Genomic DNA, 24,069 nt, shown 5'->3' on the forward strand with positions numbered 1-24,069 from the left:
TCAGACACATGATTGAACAGCCTAGCACAGTATTGGTATCATTTCCATACTTAGTAATGGTGTAGAAATCTGTTCCAATATAAAGCAAGGATGCCATAAGTTGCTGGCAATAGTCGAGGCATCTTCGTAAGATCTGTAAGTGTGATGCAAGCCTCTCCGAAGCGATCAGTTTCATGGAAACGTCTTCCAATCGGGGACAAGTTTTTATGTGCACACTGCCATCGTGTTTTGGTGGAGCCTTTGCAGACGTACTGTGGCCATCGCTTCTGCAAAGCTTGCTTCGACTCCATTCTTTCCATAAGGTATTTATCAGGGTTTCATTATAGCAATTATGAGTTTACGCCATGTCAAGGATGGTAAAATATTGATAAAAAATGTGTAAATTTAATTACATCAGGTTTGTGTAAATTGTGCCGAACATTTGTGTCTACAGTCATCGATAAAACAGCATTTTAAATCTCCAAGAAGGAGAAAAAATATTGTCTTTCATAGGATATACCATCATGTTTTATTGTCCTGTCCCTCATTAGATAAGTAAATAATGAAGATTTAGGAATATCGAATTCGGACAAAAATTTAAATACTTCATCATGGTGTCTTGAGTGTGTCCATGAAAGATAATATAAGTTTATCACTTACAAACAACGCCTCAAGCTCATGTGAATAGGTTGCACGCTGACTGCATAAAATGGCCGGCTTGTAGGTCAGGTCTGTTGTCGGTTCTAAGATCCCTTACGCAGCTCCCTTTCGTAGTTAGCCTATTAGTGCCAAGTGTTGATGCCAGACAAAAATTTGACGATGTGTTAAGTAACATGAACATTTGTAGTTGATGTTACCTTGCGTACTCATTGTCGCTATTGTAGGCAGAGCCACTGAGAACATACACACTATTTTTCACCTGAGACTCCTTTTCCCTGGACTGTGAGTGGCATTGGAGGAGTATGGTACTTCTACTTTCCGACAGAAAATACACGAAGCCCGGTTGCAGAGCAGTCACATTTCGTAATATGTCGTCTGCTACTTCGCATATAGTGTATGTATTATAAGCAGGTGGTCCACAAAGGTCATGCACTATAGAGTGACCATGACTGGTTAATTTGACTGCCATGCATTCATCCATTAATTTACAATTTCCACTTTTTAAATGTGCCGAAATGACCTTGCAGAGTAAAAAAGATCAAGTGATTTTACTCTGGTTTCAAATCAAATTATTTTGAAGGGAAAGAGCTCTGTCGAAAAATGACCTAATTTTACATTAACCTGCAGACAAGGAGATCTCGCTAACTTTTGTATGTATTTTGAATTTTTGTATACATTTAAGCTGATGTCAATATGCGCCAGGGTGCCGGTCTACTACGATTGGATCTTCTTCTCACGAACACCTTCTATGGTAGTGTGTTTATATCTAATGGTGGAAACTCGAGCATATTATGTATTCTGGCAAATACCCTTTTACGGTAGCAAAAATTGATTGGGTTTGGTTCTCAGTGTATTCAAGGAAAGCTTTCCACAGATCTCGCATTGTGATGCCTAGAATCCCTTCGATGCGATATGAATTTTATTTTCCGGTCGAAAAAATCTGCCCACGGAAAAAAAACATGTCGCGATTGAACATGTAATACAGGCGATAATGCACACAGCGATATTGAATTTTCAGAGTGGAGGGTTACTCTCAGTCAAAATTGAATTTTACCCAGCAAATTTTCTTAAATTTGACGACCAAACAGGCGTATTCTGTTTTTTTTTCACATTGCCCGCATGTGTACTTGTTACGCTTCTGACCTATATAGATCACTGAATGCGCTTGCTGGTACTCTGAACCTTGACCTGTCGGCATAATCATCCAGAGAGTCACCAATTGTCCCTCAGTAAGACCTACGGCAGCATAACTTCCTCATAGAGATTTTCTTATGTATGTCATTCGGTCTAGTTGTCGTCAGAAACATTCACTATGTTTCTTGCCTTGTAGGGTCAATACAGAATGGCCAAAGAAGTGACCTGTGGTTATTCGCCACACCTCTCCTTTGAAAAGGACAATACCTTCATGCGTAAGTCCTCTTCATTCTTGTCAGTAAATGGCTTTGTTGCTAAGATAACACAGCATTGTATTGACGTTATTTTTAGCAGTGGTACTGAGCAGTCTATCTTGAACTGTCAAGATCCAAGCTCCCAAGCTAGCCACTGTGACAGCGCGGTTGTGACTCTAAAGCAGAGGCGTATTGATGATATTTTCTGGAATGCCAGGCTACGCAACCGCAATAATTGACCTTGCCGTCCAACAGAAATTTTGTTGCGCTCATTGTGCGTTCTGGCTATCGACACGATGATCGTGTCGCTAAGCAAGAAAAAACACCTTATCGACACGATCATGATAACTTGCTATTAAAATGCAAATTGTACACTTATGTCACCATTTTGCTTTATCAAATTTTCTCAAATGTACGACTTTCGTGTTGAAATAAAGTTTCCTCGTGTGACAAAAAGTGTGATCTCCATTATTTAGCCTTAGGCCCACGTGTTCAATTGACAATTAATTGAATTGCTGACATCGCTTGCTAAAATCCAATTGCCGTTTTATAATTAAATACCAATGAAATCTTGTTCGCGATCTCAATATTTCACGTTTTCGAGACTCAAACTGCCAAAAACATTGAATTAGACAGCATAACAAACAAAATTGCAGCTTAAAAGAGACAACAATACTTCTTTATTTATATCGCTTACTGTCTCCCCCATCGACATCGATTGCCGGGTGGTACATTGTGTACGTAGAGAGGTCACAATGAATGAACTTAGTCTTTGAGCATGTTCGAAAGCCCGCTTGTCCTCTGGTAATTTTTTTTCCTTTTTTTTTCTGTCAGTTACTTTGCAATTTTTCTCTTTTATATCTAGTCTTACTCTTCTTTCCCATTTTTTCTCTTTCTCACTACGTTTATCGCATTTGACACTCTCCGCCGTTCCACCGCAAGTAATTTGAGTAAAACTAACACCCGTATCTGCCACAAGCAAAGCTCCATACTACAAACAGCTGATGTATGGAAGTCACCATCACTCGTTTGCGACACTTCAAAGAGAAAAGATGGCTGTCAAGTTTGAAACTTAAAAAACAAAGCCTCATGATCGTGTCGATTATAAGATTTTCTTGCTTCTTATAGTTTCGTGTCGGTTATCTGTTTGTTCTTCTTATCGAAACGATGATCATGTCGATATGTGTTGTTCTTTATCAACACGATGATCGGGTATATAAGAAACATTTTCTGCTTATTTGCACGATTATCATGCAAATAAATTGGAATATCTTATTATCGACACGATCATCGTGTCAATAGACATAAAATGCTTTATTGACTATCGCGTCTATAATCAGTTTTTTTTATCTTATATACACGATCATCGTGTCGCTTATGGGAATTTTGACTTACTGGCACGATGATCATGCAAATTACCAAAAAATTGCTTCTTATCGACACGATCATCGTGTCAATAAGTAAAAAGGACACGCTTATCGACATGACTATCGTGTCGATAGGCAGGAAAAACCCCACGTTATCGACACGATTGTCGTGTCGGTTTGGCATTTTTTGCCTATAGACACGATAATCGTGTCGATAGGCGCTACACTTATTGTGACCTACTTTTAAAGTGTCTTGTGTAGACACATTGTGGACATCGGTATTGCAATGCCTGTTTTAGCATTATCATTTCAAGGTATTGTGCTGAAACTATATTGCGTGGATTTTTAATGTCTGATAATGAAGTTGACTTCAGTCTGAATGCTTAACAAAAACGTAGCATTTGAGAATCTCATAAGTCACCAAAATTAAAGGTTGTGGTTGAATAATCGTCCATTCGCGTAGCTTTATTTTGGTGAGAGAGACAATGTCAACAATATGTATCCATTTGACCATAAAGAAGCAGAAAAATCCAATCAAACACTAACTCATCGTTAAAAAGTGTTTAAAATGTTGCAGCTTGTATATCATTTAAACTTTTACCATTTTTGAGCAAACGACTATTCTAAAATATTGATATAATGCTGACCATGACTGATCAGTGTATCAATTGGCATTCTTGCTGCTCAGACACAGGAACTGCAGTCAGGAAAAAAAGCCGCCTTCTGTTTGGCATAAAGGTTAGTATATACCAGAGAGCATACAACTGATTTATTCATGTTGTTTTTCTTTGTGCGGGAACGTACGTGAATATGTTTTGTCGACCAATTCTTCGAAATGTTTCACAGTTATGACTAAAATTACTGGTATGCAAAATCATATAATGTTGTTAAAAGCGATTCAATGATATTGTACCGGTAGTGTACTCTCCTTATCACAGTGCGCGAAATACAAATAAGCATATACGGTGATTTCTTTTATTATTTCAGTGAAGGCGATCAAAAATGCAAACCATGTATAGAAGAAGGTGTTTTGGATTCAATATTGAGTGCTTCTGAGGTAATAATACCACATTTCAACATAAATAGGCATTATATCACAGCGATTATAGTCATACATTCGCCGATTATGAAATGTAAGAGCGATGGATTTTGTCGGTAACGGTAACAGTAATATATGTACCTATCTACCTATCATTTAAATAATTCACATTTGTGAGTTTCGCTAAGTGGCGTTACTCAATAACAGTATTTCTATTCTTCCCTTAAAAGGCACATCCAGACAGAGCCATATCTCGAGAACTTAATGAGCTCCATGTCAGATGTCCAAACGACGGTTGTCAATGGCAAGGATTCTTCAAGGGGTACCAGGTACGTACATGCATGTATTTACATCTCATGTTTCTCGGTTTTCGAGTCATATCTGTAGCTGTTCGATTATCAAAGAAATTATAAAAGATGCAAATTTAATCACACATATTTATATTCATCCGGAATACGAAGGGCTTAACTTTTGCTCGTATCAACGACAGCTACATTTTCCGGAACAAACATCGGGCCCTTTAGACAATAAACTCTCTTGAAAAACTGAGCTCATTACCCAATTAAAGCGTTTATCACATGAACTGGCCCGAATCGCCACCTGTGTGACGTAGAACAGGACGGATAAGAAATCCGAATTAACCCTGTTCTCGTCATCAACCGGAACTTTTTTCCTGCATTGTACCGTTCATACATGAAACATGAGGTCGCGACACAGACTGATTTGTCGTGATCGATGCCGTGCTCTTATGACATTTTTATAAAAAGGTGACCCGATAAATCCAGACATAGAAGACATATTTGTCGAACAAAATTTCAAGTCGCGAAAACTACATCTTTCCCCGATAATCGGCTGGAGATACCGTCGATCGTTTTATTTTAATGGCTCAGTAACGTCGTGGCTCCAGTCGAGTAGTACAGGCTCAATGTTGACGTCGTACCTAGCGATCCCGGTTGGCAATAAACCCGAAACCTACACCCCAACGTAAGTTCAACTGAATAAATGAGTACCGTATAATCTTCGGGAAAGCGAAATAGGAGGCACAAGCATTCGACTAACAACGATAAATTTTCTTCATCGCACTAAAAATTCCGTAAATTCTCGCTCGGACCCTGCAGCGCGGCGTAAGGCTGTAGCGAAGACAAGTCATATAATAAGCTGTCGAGCTGTGCAGCGCTGTGGAATCCGATGTACTTCGAAAGTTGACTGAGACAACACTCAAAACAGTTTCCGTAAAGTAACAAAATTAGGATGTATCCATGGGTGAGATATGTGTCACTGCAAACATCAAACTCCGTAAGACGAAAACATTGACGACCAGGATTGACGAGTTGACACCGGCAGAGACCGGTGACGGCAGCGTTGTGGGCACAAACATTCAATGAGGTACACCCTGTGTGTCATCGAACGAAATCTTTCGCGCTCGCCAAGTAAAGGTCGTATAAACTTGTGTGATGTTTTCAAAAGCCACGGCATCTCTGAGAATGAAAACTACTGTTTCGATCGTGTCGTTGCATTTACTTCATAAATCTATTTGTAAGTACTCTAAATAACTCTGCATACTATGGCTATACGTCGCCTAGCACGGTGAAGCTATGTCCGCCGATGGCCGACTTGCCTTGGCATCGGTACAGCGCGAGGCAATATTGACACGTTCATGTGACCGAATCCGTACGTCTGGTTGGTGGAGATACTATTCGATGTATCAAAATTTCAGCTTGATAAGATTTATGAATGAAAGTATCTCCTGGGTGACGGAATCCGCGTAAGTAAAACACAAATCGCGACGAAATTCATGCAATTTGTTACAATAATTTTGATCCATCTACGTCAAAAGAAAAAAAGAAGACTGTTCATGTGATAAATATATAATCCTATGGTATTTTTCTCTGTTTGACGTCATCGTATACGAGTGTTTTCACGGAGCCGTACAACTTCGAGCCGAAGGCGAGAAGTTGTGCGTCTCCGCGAAAAATAAGAGTATACGATGACGTCAAACAGAGAAAAATACCATGGGATTATATATACTTCCTGAAAGTCTTTATATTAGCAGTTGTTATGATTTATATTTTGTAATCATCATTTACCTGAGGACCATGTGACAATTACATTTGAATAACTTCTCAAAATAGTTTTTTCCCCTTTGCCTGTAAAACACTGTGGTGTTTCAGGCCTAAATTAGCACAAATGATTGACATCATAATCAAATTGAAAATCTTTGCCTCTCAGATTTCTTTTGTCCAGTTTTTGACTTTGTAAATTTCAACCAGAGGGTTCATAGTTTGGCAGAGCCTAATGCTTGTCCTGTAAAAAGATGAACTCCCTGGTTGCACTTTCCATATTGTAAAATCATGTGGCCTTCAATATTCGATATTTCAAATGAAAAAGACCTTCATCTTTCCATTTTGCCAAAGTTTTCCATAAAAATAAAAAAGAACATTGTTCATTGTTCCTAAGATTTACACGCGACGTGGACTAAGAGTCTCATGTTACCCTATAGCAGATGAAATAATGCAGCATTACTTGGTAAGATTAACTTTCAAGACAAATGCCTTTATCGGCATTGAAGCAGTTTTGCTGATTAAAGCTGACATTTATTAATCGATGCTCACCTATTCGTTCAGGAACATGAGACTAGCTGCCAATATGAAGAAATCCTGTGCATCAGAAGGGCTTGTGGAAGAAGAATTATGCGAAAACACTTGACAGAACATTTAGAGAAGGAGTGCATTGTCAGAGAAGTCTCTTGCCAACACTGTAAATCAGAGATCCCTGTCAAGGACTTGGAGGTGTTTAGCCTTATTTAATATAAATGCTTTTATCGACAAGGTTAGTTTGAAAATTAGGAGTCACATCGACTCTCCAGTTGGAAAATAATGTTCATTCCAATCATTACAGACGTCAGTTTCGACGTCTTCGATGTTTTGTTAAAAACTCTTTATTTTGGTTTCAGAGCATAAAATATGTTTCAAAAGCTCCGTGTGCATTCAGGGAAAAAGTGCGCCTTTAAATTTGTTGTTTCGCACATTACAATCAAGCCCCCAAATCTCTGATACAAGACGAAATATTACTCTTGATAACCTATTTGTCTTCCACGATGGCTTTAAAATTTTTAAAATCTGAATGCATTCTAGTATAACACGATTGGAACTAATTTGGGATAATTGGATGGTGAATTAATGTCGATTTAATATACAAATGTAATCTCATCTGCTTTTCTTTTTACATTACACACTTGTTTTTATAAGTAATTTGCAACATTGCAACATTCAGCTATACAGCACCTAACACTTTTGAGAAATTTGAAAAATATGAACATCCAATTATCCCAAATTAGTTCCAATCGTGTTGTATGTAGCTTGAAAAGTTCAAATGTTAACGAATCTCAGTCATTATTCACTGGGAATTTTGTGAAATATGTACCCTCATTCGTATTATTTTAATTTGACCAAATATAAAGGTTGAATATACAATTGATTGTAGTTTTTGGTTACTTTTGTGTCGACGAATTTCTGATGACTGCGTTGTCAATGTCAATTAAAGGATATTGTCTGAGATAGGCAATCAGCGTACGTAATCTTGCATTTACGTAAACGATGTTATCGCTGTAATGTTGGTGCCTCACTCTCTTTCCTGATTCTTTGGATGGATTTTTTACAATGCCACGACTTCAGGAAACGCTACAATCGGGACAGTTTGCACATTCAAACAAAACGAACTTGAGATGACAAAACTGACTACTAAGAAATTATTTTTCCACATCAATTTACAGGTTCACTACCCAGATTGCTCTAGGTATCCAGTTTCCTGTAAATATTGTGGCAAGGAAAACATACCAAGGGACGAGGTATGTTCAAACAGATGACGATCTTAGTTCATGAATGGAGATAATTCAATAACTATGAGAAACCTATGCTCTAACCATCAGCAATGTCAGCTTTGGCTTCTTTGGAGGGTGGCTGCTGCCATTTCTAAATTCATTGATAACTATTTTGAAACCTGAAACTGGATATTTCTTCAAAATTTATCCTAAGTGGTGTGAAGTGCTATTATTGATAACCTAAATGTTGTTCCAGAGTGATTACTTTTGGCAAACATCCACCATTTACGCAATGTCTTCTTTAAGATTACCTTTTAAATATATCGTTTTCTTTATTACCTCAGTTAGAGGCTCACCTGTACGTGAATAATGGTGATTGTGAAGCGAAGGTGGTGCGATGCAAATTCTCGGACGTCGGGTGTCGCGAAATGGTAAGGATATTTTTACTTGATAAATATTAGTTCCCTTTGCAGTTTTAGTGGCTCGTTCTCTCTGTGTACGTAATTGAATGATATGGAAACAGCATATCTCCTATACTGTACTTAATGAATTCGCGCGCATATAGTATTATTATGGAACACGGGAAGTTAACGATTGGAGAACCCTCTTTTTAACGGGGTGACTTTAGAATGCCACCCTATCAGTTTACGCTATTTGTGCTTCGTCGTCGTCAATTAGCATATAGTGACGGTAGTCGTGCTATGTGTTTATAAATGTCGAAAATGATGTGTACATGCTATCATCCAACATGGTCGAGGAAAAACCACGGATGCTAGTAATCAAATCAATGAAAATTTGCAACTTTTGAAGTAAAAATAGATCGTCTGATATCTGGTTAAATTTCAATTATAAAAATAAAACATTATGTTCAGAAAAGTGATGCACAAAACTCGAAAGAAAGCAGAACTTTAACTAGAATTCGCAAGACCTACGATCTGTAATCATTCTTGATAATACGTTATATCATTGGCTCTACATATTAAATTAATTTTATTCGTAATTAATATTGAAGTCTTTTTCAGACTATACATACATATATATATATATATATATATATATATATATATATATATATATATATATGGTAAAAATTGATAACAAGTACATATATTTGTGTGTGTGTATGTGTGTGCGTGTAATTTGAAATCATGGATACTTTTAAGCTTACGGCACGCTTAAAGCCAAAAATGGGTTTCACAACATAAAATGGTAATATTCAGTTGCCATGAATTGAGTTGCTGCGAAGTATGTGCTTACACCTTCCAAAATGATTGTTATAACCGCGATAATTCTCATGACAGATCAAAGAAGGAAATATGCAAGAACACGGCAAACGGTTTATTGGGGAGCACCTACTCATGCTGCTGCATACACTGATTCCATTCCTATCAATGATGCAAGGTACAGACAGAGTCAACGACATTGATGACATCAAAATGAACGTCCAAAGGCAAGATCACAACGTCAAAGAATTGAAAAGCAAGACGCGATGCTTGGAAGATCAAATCAGCGAGCTGAAGCAGGAATTTAGGTCAACCACAAATACTCCAAACGGTTACACGTCATTTAAAGGATTGCAGGCAATTCTTGAAAAGTTAGGTAAGGCGGTCCAGGGTTTGACAAACAAATCTGAATCGATGAAAACTCAATTATCAACGTACGAAGGAGTAGTTGCAGTGTTAAGCAGTCAGCTTGAGCATGTTCAGGATAAAATGAAAGAACTAGAAAGGAGCCACATTCGTGATAGAGAACAAATAAAGTCCTTGGAACAGAAGATAAAAGCTCAAGACAGAATAATCGCCTTGAAAGATGTAGCCCTGGCAGAGCAGGATCTAAGGATACAGTCTCTGGAAATGGCTTCCTATGATGGCGTTCTACTTTGGAAAATAACGGATTTTTCAAGGAAGTTTGCCGAAGCTCAGTCAGGAAAAACCTTATCAATTTATTCACCATGTTTCTATACTTCCCGCCATGGTTATAAGATGTGCGCACGCATATACCTTAATGGGGATGGCATGGGTAAAGGTAATCATGTTTCTCTCTTCTTCGTCGTCATGAAAGGTCATAATGATGCCCTACTTAGGTGGCCTTTCCGTCAAAAAGTCACTTTGATGTGGTTAGATCAAAACAACAGAGAGCACGTGATTGACGCTTTCCGACCAGATCCGACTTCGTCTTTCTTTAGACGACCGACTCAAGACATTAACATTGCCAGCGGTTGTCCTCTATTTATGCCCTTGTCTCAACTTGACAGTCAAAGACATGCTTATGTGAAAGATGACGTAGCTTTTGTTAAGGTGATTATTGATACCAGTGACCTAATCTAAAAATACCGTAAAGCAGTCCTCATACATGATGAAGAAGGGGATTCCTGTACTGTTTCAAGACCCTCTTCAATGTCAGATGAAACACTATAATGTTGCTCGCGTTTAAAATGTTCATGTCTACTCATGGTAAATTGGTCCTTTCGGTGACTTTGATATGGTAAAAATTCATCTCAAAAGTTTGAGTTTTGAATTAATTGTCGAATTTAATTCAACTACTTGGTCAGAGGCTCTAATGCTGCTAGTAAAAAATCTGCGGCAATAGGGTTAAAGTTAACAATGCTATGTTACATTAGGCCAATGTGGTACCCTGACAAATTTTTTGAGAAATTTTACATAGGACGTGTCAAGGGTTTTCATTTCCACAGCGAAATCGTCCGATATCCCATTTCTCATTGTTTGTGAGCACAGCTTAATGTAGAATACCCTTGTAAGCTCGGTTTTATCAAGCCTTGAGCTATGTTCACGTTGTCCAAACAAACTAACACGCACGTGATAAGTAATGGCAGTCGACAGAAATGTGTATATTGACTGCTTTATGTAATAAAGCGAAGGGGTTTCTAGTCACATTTGTCCAAGGGTCACAAAATAACAAAAAATTGAAGGTTGCTGTACATTGGCTAATACATTACAATACTCTTTTAACTCACTTTTCCAAAAGAAACTCCCGTGACCAAATACTTGTTGTGTAATTAACATGCGTATACATATGCAAATTTCAAAAGGTGCTTTGCAACACAGCGGTAATTTTTCCTCCAAAATTTTGATACAGGTAAGGCTGTATTGGGGTAATATTTGAATATAAACATACCTCAGATATGTAGGTTATATCGGTCAATTTTTATTTCAAATAAATCAGAAAAATTTGTATAAAAATACTTATTTTCCAGCTTTGATACACACACGGTTTATTAAGGGTTATCCGGCAAAAACTAAAATTGTTACCTTGGTCAAAATGACAAAAACTCCGCAATTCAATCGATTTGTTAATAGAATTATGAAAAACTTCATAGGTATATGAGGAAAAGACTCGGAGAATAAGTCAATTTTAAAAATCGTGATGCAGTAATTCAGATTTTAAACCCTAACGCATACATATATATATATATATATATATATATATATATATATATATATATATATATATATTCTTTCAAGCCTCCAATATTTACAGTTTAGAGACAATCAGATTTATTTGTGTGATTTTTCTCATTAGTTTCTGATATATATATATATATTTATCACATGAACTGGCCCGAATTCCCACCTGTGTAACGTAGAACAGGACGGATAAGAAATCCGAATTACCCCTGTTGTACGTAATCAACCGGAACTTTTTTCTTGCATGATACCGTTCATACATGCGGGTCGCGACGTGAACCTAGACCGATTTGTCGTGATCGATGTCGTGCTCTCATGACAAAAGGTGACCCGATAAATCCACACATGGAAACATAGAAGGCATGTCCAGCGAAATTTCGAGTCGCTAAAACTATATAGCTGTTCCCGAGAATCGAATGGGGATACCGCCGATCGTTTTATTTAATGGCTTAGCTTAGTAACGTCGCAGCGCCAGTCGAGTCGCGTCGTAAGGCCCAATGTGGACGTCGTACCTGGCGATCCCGGTTGGCGATAAACCTGAAATCTACACCTCAACGGAAGTTCAACTGAATAAATGAGTACAGTATAATCTTCGGGAAAGCGACATAGGAGGCACAAGCATAAAGTCATTCGACTAACAACGATAAATTTCCTTCATCATACAAAAAATTCCGTAAATTCTCGCTCGGAATCAAACCTGTGGCGTAAGGCCGTAGCGAAGACATCAGCTGTTGAGCTGTGCAGTGCAGCGCTGTGGAATCCGATGTACTTCGAAAGTTGACTCAGACAACACTCAAAACAGAGTTTCCGTCAAGTAAAATTAGGATGTATCTACGGGTGAGATATATGTCACTGCAAACATCAAAGTCCTTAAGACAAAAACATTGACGACCGAGATCGGGATTAACGAGTTGACACCGGCATGGCAGAGACCGGTGGTTGTGCCCATAAACATGCAATGAGGTACACTCTGTGTGTCATCGAACGGAATCTTTCGCGCTCGCCACGGTCGTAAACTTGTGTGATATTTTGAAACGCCACGGAATCTCTGAGAATGAGAATTACTGTTTCGATCGCGTCGTTGCATTTACTTCATTAATCCATTTGTAAATATTCTAAGTAACTCTGAATACCTGGCTATCCGTCGCTAGCACGATGAAAGTTATGTCTACCGATAGCCGACTTGCCTTGGCATCGGTACAGCGCGAGACAATGATTGACACGTTCACGTGACCGAATCCGTACGTTTGGTTGGTGGAGATACCATTCGATGTATCCAATTTCAGCTTGATGGGATTTATGAATGAAAGTATCTCCTGGGTTACGGACCGCTTTACTCTTTAAATGAAAGTAATCCGCGTAAGTAAAACACAAATCGCGACGAAATTCATGCAATTTGTTACGATAATTTTGATCCATCTACGTCAAAAGAAAAATAAGAAGACTGTTCATGTGATAAATATATAATCCCATGGTATTTTTCTCTGTTTGACGTCATCGTATACTCGTGTTTTTCGCGGAGCCGCACAACTTCTCGCCTTCGGCTCGAAGTTGTATGACACCGCGAAAAATACTCGTACACGATGACGTCAAACAGAGAAAAATACCATGGGATTATATTATATATATATATATATATATATATATATATATATATATATATATATATATATATATATATATATATATATATATATATGAGTAACGCCTAAGTGTATATATATATATATATATATATATATATATATATATATATATTATATATATATATATATATATATATGCATATCACTGACTATATGATACATTAATACATCGAAACGGTAACACTTCACATCTCAGTTTTTGGCGCATAATGCAATTACTCCAAGACAATTTCATGTTTCAGTCGGTCTTGTTGCCTACACGTATGTTTGAGTCAAAGTGTTATGGGCTCTATTGACTCGGAATGTGTTAGCTCTCAGGGAAAAGAAAACGTTAATGGTAAATGTGCCATTGTTTGAGTGAGACAAGTATTTGCCCTCAAGGGTAGTTGTCCGTTTTGCCATACCCTCAGCAGGATTGAAGGGTACTATTTATATCTGTGATAAATTTTTATCGAGGTTTATAATATTTTCCAGCAGGTCTGATATTTATTCATTTTAACAGCGGATCTGAAACTTGTTTAACAGGCTGGTCAGAGAAATCTCATAAATTAGCAGATAATTTTTTTATTAGCAGATAATTTACTTGCAGATTCTGTAAATATCACGTATGTAAGACTCATTGACTTCTTATACTTTAAACTATGATTATGTGTATGTACACTAAATGAATATTACATCTATATTTGGAAATAAAAAATATTATAAACGTGTTCTTAAGTGTAGCAAGATCACTTTTAATATTAAAAGAGGTTTATTGGTGATAGTAGAGAATGATTACGGTTCTTGGCACAAAGGTGAAATAGTGCCGTGTCAATTATCATGCCAAAATTGTTGGTAGTAATGGTAGTTCAATTCATTTACAACCATGTCTCTAGTTTAGACAGTGTCTCTCTCTATAAGAATTTCTTATACGATGTGGTAGTCCTATACTACCAGTCTTAAATACTGGCTTCCTAGTTATCATTCTCACTGAATAGGTACATCGGTTTGCTAGAATGTGGAACTGTCATAAGTTAATAGAGAAAAATTTTCCTCCAAAGTACATCATTAAGGCTGCGTTTGACAAGAACAAGTGACTCCATGAGAAACACTGCTGGTAGGTTTAGTTTGTTGTCTATGTAACTTTGAGATAATACACAAAATAACCATCTCAATATCAGGTATTTCTTGTACAAGGATTATCTCAAGGGGCAAGACTGCTGGTCCAAAAGACCATAATTATTGTAAATAGGTTTTGAATATTAGCATAATGACATCGACACACTAATGATGCCTTTACTACAATTTTTTATAACAGCCCTGACAAAATTGACCGGCCAATCCTGACACACTGTATAGATAATAAATTGAAAATTGAATGTTTGGTAATTTCTGTATTTAAATGACACGAAACAACCTTTTATTATAGTTGCACTTTATGAAACTAACATTGTTTAGGTTTTCAATAGGTTTACAATAGATTCATACAGCGTTACAATAATTCAATGACAGTAGAATGACTGCTATGTCATCGTGCATTCGAAAGATAGGCAGTTTTCGCGATACGTAATATTTAGTATTTATCTCTTATTAACGAAAGTAGCTTTCGAAGGCAGGCTGTGAGAATTGTTCACTCGGGAGTAAAAGTAGGCTTGCGCCAAGTTTGTGGGCATATCAGTTTCAAAACAAAATATATTGACTGAGTCAACTTTAGCTGAGCACACTGTCGCATTAAGCAAAATACACCGAAACAAGAAAGACGGTTTCTAATTGTATTTCCAAGATAATATTACACGCTGTTTCTTCAAATGTTTTAAAGTCTTGCAAGATTTACGGGCGCTCATTCTGACAGTAGGTTCAAGATCACCCGCAATGAACCGTTCGTTCGGATTAAGGCTGAGGAACATCATTTAGATACTGTTGGGGAGACTCAAGCGTTTAATGGCTACATTTGGTTTAAATGAAGTTTCGACGTTGAGTGAAAAACATGTAGAACTAAATAATTCAAAGCTGTAATTTTACAGCCTTCAGTGAGACGGCATTGTTGTCATCTTGGCGTTCGTCCAGCTAACAATTAAATTAGTTGTACAAGCAGTTAGTTTCACTTGCGATCGAATTTCATAAGTCAAAGGCCCGTAAAAGTAGGTTATTTTTGGATGAATATTACGTGGTTCTATTTCACTGGCAATACTTATTAGTACCCGTACGGCGAATCCGGTAGTAGTAGACAAAACATACGTATAACCATTAAGGGAATCACTAAATAGTTGATCTATGTCAAGTTGTACATTAATCTTGACTGTTGACACAATGTCATAAAAAAGATACCGCATAATGTAGATTTACAGCCCCAGTATAGCTACGACGCTTTGCATTCTTCATTGTTTTGGGTATCACACCATCTAAATGTGCTCAATGATTTCATTTGCTTTGTGGCATACTTACAATGACAAAGTTCTTCCATGACTTAAGTACGTTTTGCAGTATCATAGAGAACCTGAAATAGTATTTTTGTACTCTATGTGTCGTTAAAAACTCCGAATTAACTACGTTTCCATTTTCGACCGGTAAACTATACTGGCAGCTTGATTCTCCCCTGGGACTTTGTGAAATCTATACTGAGTCCATGAAAGCAGCTAACCGTTTGGCTGAAGAGTTAGCTTTTTGATATAAAACCACCCTCCTTGTTTGAATTGTTCGAAGTCGAGACTGTGAGTGTTGTCCTGATATACCTAATCAAAAGATAGAATCGCATACAATTCGATCCGATAACGAGCTATTCGAAGCAGACGTTGCGGCCTTCCATCCCGGGTTTCATGAGAGCTACACAATCAAAATATGTGAACGAAAGACCTCGCATGGAAAGTGTAAATTTACACTTTAACCGGTATTTTGGAAATAATATTACCCAGGTGTTACAAGTATATGCGTGTCATGAATAAATCTGCACAGCCGAATGTTATGTACACTGAAGGGTGCCGCAGTGCTATACTGTTCATGGGGGTTACTGTCCCACAGTTATACTCTACCACAACAGTAACCGTCCTGTCACTGATACGCAAAATACGCAGACTCGAACCGCCACGGTAAACCAGCGTACAGTTCATTAACCTTTTTATAACCAGACAGAAAAATCGTAAACATGTCGCGCTGAAAATGAAACAAACGCCTATGAAAGGATTCTTCAGAATGCGACCGTGACGTCATGGCTACTCGTTTCTATAGAAATCTCCATTTTGTTCAGAGTGTAATCTGTCCTTTCATCGCTTGTGACCGATGGCATACTTCCGGGACTTACGAATTTCAAACCAGGACTTCCAACTCACAACATCTGCACGCCAAGTACCACAGCCACATCAGACGAAACGTTAGCTATTGGCGGACACAATTGTACTACATGTTCACCAGATACTGCCAGTAAATACTGTTGGTCAAACTTAAATAGTTGCGGCGCAAGGCGCTATTTAGTACCGGGGGTATACAACTGCCTGACTGTGTATAGGTATTTATCTGAACACAATGTGGTCGTGGGCGGGTGATGTCATTCTAAAAATAGAGTCACGCTTAGCTTTTCAAAAGGGCAGGCACACTATAAAAGGACACGTTTAACACGGCCATACCATAAACAGCATTACCAACTGAATGCACTGCCGATGGTGAGGTTCTAAAGGTAATATTACCAAAAACTGCCATGGTATGAATGTGTAAAGAAATTTATCGTCAGAAAATCGTACTCTCAAAGATTTTATGATTGTTTCGATGATTCAAAACTTGGAAAAGGAACCGAGGAAATTTAAACAGCAATACGTGTACGCAGGCGATCGTTCAGCGAATCGAGGCTGGTTCGTTCCGTGAAACGACTTTTCCAAAGTCGTTCAGTAACGGCCGGACGTCAACTTGAAAAACCATTAACTTCATCATGAACCACTCGTGAACAGCAGAAATCCATTGTGACCACTGAAAACAGTTTCAAATGTGACGTTTGTGTGGTTACATTTTGCGTTTCCGTCCCCGTGAATCGGTCGCTGATCTATCTCTCGCCTCTTGACAGCAGTCACAGTCAGTACTGTCAGCTTTCGCTTTTTATAAAACTATCCCAATAACAGTTGCCTCTTCCGGTCGAGATTTGTCGTTCTACGGTCGATAAAATCCTCCTAATCGCCTTCTCTGGTGACGTTTGCCATGCCACTACACTGAGCTCTGGTCGATAGAAATGGCTGCTGTGGGGTCAAAAGTCCCCGTGACGTCATAAATTACTGGACGCACCCGAGTGTAAAATATATTCCAACAATAGGTGGCCTGTTTCCGCGACAAAGTCTGTGCGATCCATGTCAAACCCGGTAAACAAGTGTGTTTCTAAGAGTAAATTCCTAGCAAAATGACAGAAAATAACATCTTGATATCGACACATGTTGACAATAATGTCAGCAATAAATTTCAAATTATTTGATCTTTAGATCTCATCTGCTCATGCTTATCGATATACTAGCCTATTCACATCTCTTGTGTCTAATCATTTACCTAGTCACATCACTTGTGACATATCATTCACAATAGCAAAGTTCTTGTAAGTGTCTGCTTGTCAGTGAAATCTATCGATTACTGTGGAGTTCATCTTCCTGATCAAGTGATGCGATTAACCAATGAGGTACAAGACTGTTAAGAATTCCGGACCTGCTACCAGTCATAGACAGCAAAGTGGAAGAGTCCATTAGTACGTATATGTACCAGCACAGGGGAGGAGTTTACAGTTTCGTCGCCGGAGGCGCTCTCTAAGGTGGCGGCCGTGTCTCACCATGCACCAGTGGTTAGAGAGAGGATCATAGAGGGCGCCGTCACGTAACCTATCTTGCTATCTGGATACCGTACTATACATTCACTTACTGTTTTCACAGATTGCTTCGGAATAATTCACGGCGTTTTAAAGGACGACCTCTGACCAACGGACTGTAATATCTCTTTTTATGGATAATCGCTATGGTACAGACACGCGAGGGATCACCCTTGAACGGAGTTCGCGAAAGTGTACTATTTATCTGGAAAATAGTAAATTAGCACAGACATTCTAAAAAGCTATAACCTACACGAAAGTTTTCGTCTTCTTTTGCGATGACTTTAACCACATTGAGAAAATTCCCAGTACATCAACTCTCCGAGGGAAGATTTATTGCACACTCGAGAATCTGTTCAAAAATCTAACTAACGGGGTTATTTAATATTACAAAATTGTGTATGTGTAAAGGGTTCTCATTGATACGAAATATGCCCAATTCTTGCACACTCTGCATCATATTCTTTCAATTTATACATTGCTTTAGTCGGTTATTAGATTCCCCAGCAATCTTCCATGAAAAAGTCAGATCAACTTTTCAAAAACAAATGTAACAAACAATACTGGACCACAACTGATTTGCTAGCACTGTCATTATTATGATGGTAACGATCGTCAGAATTCAGACAAAATACTTTAGTTTTGTAGATTTTTTACATCAGATGAACGATTACGTAACCATGAATGTAGTCTATCTTAACGTCACCGTAATATATTTTTCATGACAGGGATCGTTCTGATGAAGTTTCAAACGAAACAGACATCACCATGACAGATGGAAGAAGGCAACTTTCACCTTTAGCTGAACATCCATGCCGTTATTGCTGCCGTTTCCCGAGAGATGCTATACAAACAAGCTGTGGACGGCAATTTTGCTCATATTGTTTTCGGGAAATCGTTATCAGGTATGCTTTATGGGTCTGTGTGAAACGACAGCAAAACGTTCACAGCTTAATGGTGTCGCTGTTCATAATTGCTTGAAGGCTTACCGAGTGTATAAATAGTCTAAAAGATTCCCTAGCTTAATATGCGTTCATTCGCCTTTTGGATGGTGTGAAGCAAAAGGGTAACCGACCATAGTCAGTGCAGACGTCACATGGTGACGATTATGATGATGATGATGAGAGGAGGAGGAGGAGGAGGAGAAGTATCATCACCATCATCACCATCATCATCATCATCACCATCATCACCATCACCATCATCATCATCATCATCATCATCATCATCATTATTTGTCAGATTGATACAGAGTTTGAGACGCAAATGTGCAGATTAACTGAAAACAGATCATAAGGCAGAAAGTAGCGAAGACACACATATGTATATACAACATTTCTGTTCTATGGTTTAATTCAAACATTTTTCCACCAACAGCGAGAGAAGACACATGCTCTTCCGACAGCCTCCGATATTCAACTTGTTACCAGCATTAAATCAGGTAAAGATTATACTGATTTTCTAATATCAACCATACGATGCGTTTCTACATACATACCCACCTCTGTAGTTTCCATTTGCATCGATCTTGCAAAGTCAACATACTATATGACGGAATTCACAATAGGTGTGAGGGGGATTACATGTTACACAACCTATCAATATCTTCGACACACATCATTCAGCATTTCTCTTATTGTATTACTTGCTTCAGCGGCGCCTTGACCGATACGGATTAAAGTTCGCACTGCGACTGGAAGAGCACTCATGAGGTATGAAAGTGGCTGCGTAATTCTCCGTACTGTAAGTGTCTCGAATTTTGAGTGTCTTGTTGTACACTGTGTTGATGCATGCATATCAGCCGTAACAAACGTTACTGTGGCCAGTTATACGAACACTGCAAGCTTTTTTCCAAGATACCATGCATATTACAGGTTCCTCGCGTACGGCATGCCAGGAGGAGTATTCGGAGAGAAATGCATGATCAATTCATCTTTCAGCCTGATGTTGGACGTACAAGAAACGCACACAATATGGTAAGTTTAAAAGCAGAAAAACAAGTTTTAAAACACACGAATCTGTAAAATAACGCAATAAATTACTGAAATGACGCCGCTGTAGGTGTACCCTTAGGGTCAACTACAGCTTTACAAACTATGAAGATTTGCAAGACGTGTGGGGACCGTCGTAGTGTCCGTGGGTACAAGAACTTCATTTATACAAAAGAGGAAAATATGTTGAACTCGTAACACAACAACGGTCATTGCAAAGGTCCAACAGAACAGCTTGCCGACTGTCAAGAGTCCGATCGAGTATAACGCTTATACAGGAGATTGTCTTTATAATTTTGTTCTCGTTGACATACATTCAACATTTCACCAGAATCTGCCTGATTCTTACGAAAATTGTTTGACCCTTTCAGGGATTTGCCGGAAACGGTACCGACCGATATCCAGTCTCCGAAACTCTTGAATGCGTTTGCATGTTTGATAGTAGAGACACAACACAGGGACAAGTGATTCCCAGATGTACAGTTAGAAGAGGTCAACACATCCCTGTGACAAACAGTATGGTATGCTTTTGATTTTTCCATATTTGTCGTGCCTGGTTTTACTGTCTCGTGTGCATAGATTTAAAGGGATAAACAGAATGATAGTTGAATGTAAGCACATTTAGTTTCTTTTCTAAAGTATAAATTATCTTTTTTTTAATAAAACGAAAGCAACTATGTACGTAATTACAATAAAATCCTGGATCTCGCAGTCTCTTATTAAAACTTCCATTCCTAGTCTCCAAATTCAACAAGTTGCAGATTGAAAGACTGTGTAAGTGTAACGCTCATTTTGATTAAGTAATGATAAGTATGTATTGCAATTTGTATTGACAAAAAGTTTAATGAATTATGATGAATTGAAGCTATATTTCTGTTATCCATTTATGAAATCATATATGGTTAGTCCATCTTGAATTTTCACATAGGATCATTTTCAAAGCTGCCTTTTCCAAGAATGCCGGCAAACTCGAAGGAGGATTTTCACACCATCAGAAGAACAGGTCAATGTACCATCGTCTGATAATGTATCAGTAGCAGCAGCCCTTTCAGGAATACGTTTGTTGAAGCGGTCAATCGTCAGACTCTTACGTGGGCACGTGTCTCTTCGAACAGAACTCCATCGTGCTCGTGAGACCATATCTGCGATGGGAACAGATATCAACCAAAACCAGTGCCGAATAACGCATCTTGAGGTAGCACTAGCTCGTCACCTACATGGTGGAACTTCAAAGGAATTCCAAAAGCGATGGAAAGGGTGTCTGAAAATGGAAATAATTCGTTTAAACTGTAGTGTAAAAGATATCGAACAAAATACTCACCTACATTTTGCACCGCATGTTTACCATATGGACAATACAAAGACTTTTGAAAAGTTTCCAAGTTCTTTGCGCAGTTTCTTTTAAAGCGATCTGGCCTGTGCTCGAATGGTTTGGCAACTTGTAATATGTTGAAGAACTTTGATAAGAAACAATGTAATGTCTCAAAAGTCCTTTGAATGAACTCCATATATAATTAACATAATTTGGTCCCCTTGGAAAGATGCTGCTTCTTTTAGTCATGATCAGCACTGTGGACTTTGGCTCAATCGAGCATAATGCCATGTAGTTGGTCTCATGATAATAATTGACCGCCCGTTGCGGCCTCGCTAAGACTTGGCCAAAAAGTTATTCATATGTTTGCGATTGATGCTGTAGACGACACTGCCACATTCTTTAAAACATTTTGAGAGAACCGTTTCATTAAATTTGTAACTATTGACGATTACTTTGTGTTTTGCCTGGTATATCTTTTGACCAGTACTAAACTGACCGTTTAATATTTCATAATTATTTATTCCCATTACCTCACACGTGCCGTTTAAACGGACTTTGAACTCCCGCGACAAAGTTGTCTTGAATCAAGTCAACAACTCGAATTCGTCGTCAACAATTGTTCCACAATATTCTGTCACTCGAGAACAGATGAACTTGCAATGATGTTTTGAAATTTCTCCAATATTCGTGACAGTTTCTCATTACTCTGTAACCTGTGAAACAAAGTAGCCCAACTTATGGTAAAACGTCCGGTCAATAACAAACAACATTGTTGACGTCATAGTGCGAGATATCACTGATAATGTATCGCATTAATAGGCGTGCTACGCTAATACGTTTTCTTATGGCCTACGGACAGTCATCTGCCTTGTGTACGCAAATATTTATTTCCTTTGCAACACTGATGACTCATTTATTATGTTGCCTGCTGTCAACCACGCTTTGCTGTCGCGCTCGCAAATTGGTTCAGTGACGTCGTGCGACAAAGTGCTCCTTATACCTCCGTACTTGTGGGGACAGTTTTTTTAAAAAACGAACACGCAAAATTATTACGGCGAACGAGTTTGATAATACCCCAAAAGTCTGTTATCGCATTATCATCGGTTGCTAGTACTTAAACTTCAAGGGACACTTAGATCAGAGATAGACCCATACTTGCTGAGGGTAGACCGTAGTTAAGGAATGAGCTAAAGTACGACAAAACTTTTACGCCACTGACAAATACAATATCTCTAAGTGTAGTGACGAGATCTCTTCATTGAAAATGAATGATTGCTATCTTGAAGAATTGAGTGGAGTTGAGCTGGAGTTGCCGTATTATTGATCGCGTTATTAGCTTTACGCTGTAGCTGCATTGCAGAAACTAGAACCATTATTGTAATATCTTCATCATTTAAACGAATTCGGCGTCTTTACCTTAAACTGATTCATTTATGCAAGTATTTACACTACCTGTTGGCATTTTTCCTTTTACAATAATAGTGTAAAACACATTGTGAAACATCACAATCTTGTGGTATGCTTGTGAATAGAACAGTTTACAAAATCAGCTGTTTTACTTGCAATAGTGTTTGTTTTGCTAAATTAAGAGCGTTTACTACTGTACAAATTTTCTGAATGTTGCATCACTAAGCTTGCCATAGCTGACACTGGTTTGATGTGTCTTTGTCTTTGAAATGTGCGGAGTTCCATTTCGATTTAACTACAGGAAGCATTTCAGTTAACAATTTCACCGACATTGACAAGCCTACATTTACACATTACTGATAGCATGCGCCTCATTGCTAAGAGTGAATGCCCTCTATTGCCAACGGCGACTTCATATGTCTTGCCATGAATATTCAATACTTCTTGACGTGTTCAAAATACAACAGCGTTATAAGTTTATCAGTACCGTAACCACTGAGGGCAGTTGCTAACTGACCTGTGACCCTGTAAAGTGTTTATATTCTCCTGTTTGGTTGGGGTTGCATCATTTTAGAGTTAAACTCTGCGTCGATCGATTGGATCAAAATCTGAGGATTTCCAAACTTTTCGTAAAGTTCAAGAAATTCTCAAAAATCCATCAAGGTTACGCCAACTGTAAAATGGAACAAAGGTTATCGATTCACACATATGGTGTATACATCGACCGAAGATTCGCAGTGTATCGTGTTGCGTTTAACTATGTCGAGTTTGAAATCTGGAGTGCAGGCGACGGCAGCATTGAAGGGATACCCACCGAGTATACTTGAACCCGACAAGACTGATCAGAAGTTTATTTGCAGAGAGTGTGGTGGTATACTGCGTGACCCCATTCAAACTTACTGTGGCCATAGGTACTGCAGGTACTGCTTTCAACAGCTGACCAAAAACAGCTGCAGGTAAGAAAACAAATAAATTATACCATTCCATTACCACCGTGCAAATTTGTTGTTGTCACATTGCGGTGTTATTGTAGCTCTTGCCGACCACATTGACTATAATGCATGTTGGCCTAATCTGTATATTTGCGTACACAGTATAGCAAAACCTCGGGTCAGTGGTTAACGCCAGACTGGTATAACCCCAGCATGATATGAAAGGTCAAAGCGTGAAACACGTGAATATGAATTGCTACACAGTATCAGACGTCACCCTGGCATTTGAA

General features: G+C 38.3%; 2 protein-coding genes across 4 annotated transcripts in view; both read left to right on the forward strand.

The window, feature by feature from the left end:
• The first annotated feature begins 24 nt into the window (after positions 1–24).
• On the forward strand, positions 25–19,636 carry LOC139152813 (TNF receptor-associated factor 2-like). Of its 3 annotated transcripts, none has more exons than XM_070726157.1 (9): positions 28–302; positions 4,382–4,451; positions 4,664–4,762; positions 7,058–7,222; positions 8,206–8,280; positions 8,598–8,684; positions 9,555–10,278; positions 18,863–19,039; positions 19,512–19,636. In XM_070726157.1, the coding sequence occupies exons 1-8, from the start codon at positions 145–147 to the stop codon at positions 18,904–18,906; spliced, it is 1,422 nt and encodes a 473-aa protein (XP_070582258.1). In that variant the 5' UTR covers positions 28–144; the 3' UTR covers positions 18,907–19,039; positions 19,512–19,636. The 3 variants fall into 3 exon arrangements, with proteins under 3 accessions (XP_070582257.1, XP_070582258.1, XP_070582259.1); XM_070726158.1 differs by lacking the exons at positions 18,863–19,039; positions 19,512–19,636 and adding exons at positions 1,970–2,048; positions 13,567–13,739 and having other exon boundaries at positions 112–302; positions 9,555–10,550; XM_070726156.1 differs by lacking the exons at positions 18,863–19,039; positions 19,512–19,636 and adding an exon at positions 13,567–13,739 and having other exon boundaries at positions 25–302; positions 9,555–10,550.
• A 215-nt stretch (positions 19,637–19,851) lies between these two features.
• LOC139152812 (TNF receptor-associated factor 2-like) overlaps positions 19,852–24,069 on the forward strand; it is a 14,822-nt gene continuing 10,604 nt past the window's right edge. Inside the window, exons 1-3 of the mRNA XM_070726155.1 lie at positions 19,852–20,110; positions 20,497–20,646; positions 21,054–23,803. Of these exons, the coding sequence (XP_070582256.1) occupies positions 23,556–23,803 (248 nt within the window). The 5' untranslated portion in view covers positions 19,852–20,110; positions 20,497–20,646; positions 21,054–23,555. The remainder of the gene's footprint in view (positions 20,111–20,496; positions 20,647–21,053; positions 23,804–24,069) is intronic.

The sequence above is a fragment of the Ptychodera flava genome, chromosome 16 (genome assembly GCF_041260155.1).
Source record: "Ptychodera flava strain L36383 chromosome 16, AS_Pfla_20210202, whole genome shotgun sequence".
NCBI classification, from domain to species: domain Eukaryota; kingdom Metazoa; phylum Hemichordata; class Enteropneusta; family Ptychoderidae; genus Ptychodera; species Ptychodera flava.

What these genes read in the sequence shown, in the direction of transcription:
- LOC139152813 (XM_070726156.1), top strand. Translation starts at nt 145, where the DNA reads ATGCAAGCCTCTCCGAAGCGATCAGTTTCATGGAAACGTCTTCCAATC. An exon ending in GACTCCATTCTTTCCATAAG is followed by an intron (nt 303 to 4,381) that starts GTATTTATCAGG and finishes TTATTATTTCAG; the next exon opens with TGAAGGCGATCAAAAATGCA. An exon ending in CAATATTGAGTGCTTCTGAG is followed by an intron (nt 4,452 to 4,663) that starts GTAATAATACCA and finishes TTCCCTTAAAAG; the next exon opens with GCACATCCAGACAGAGCCAT.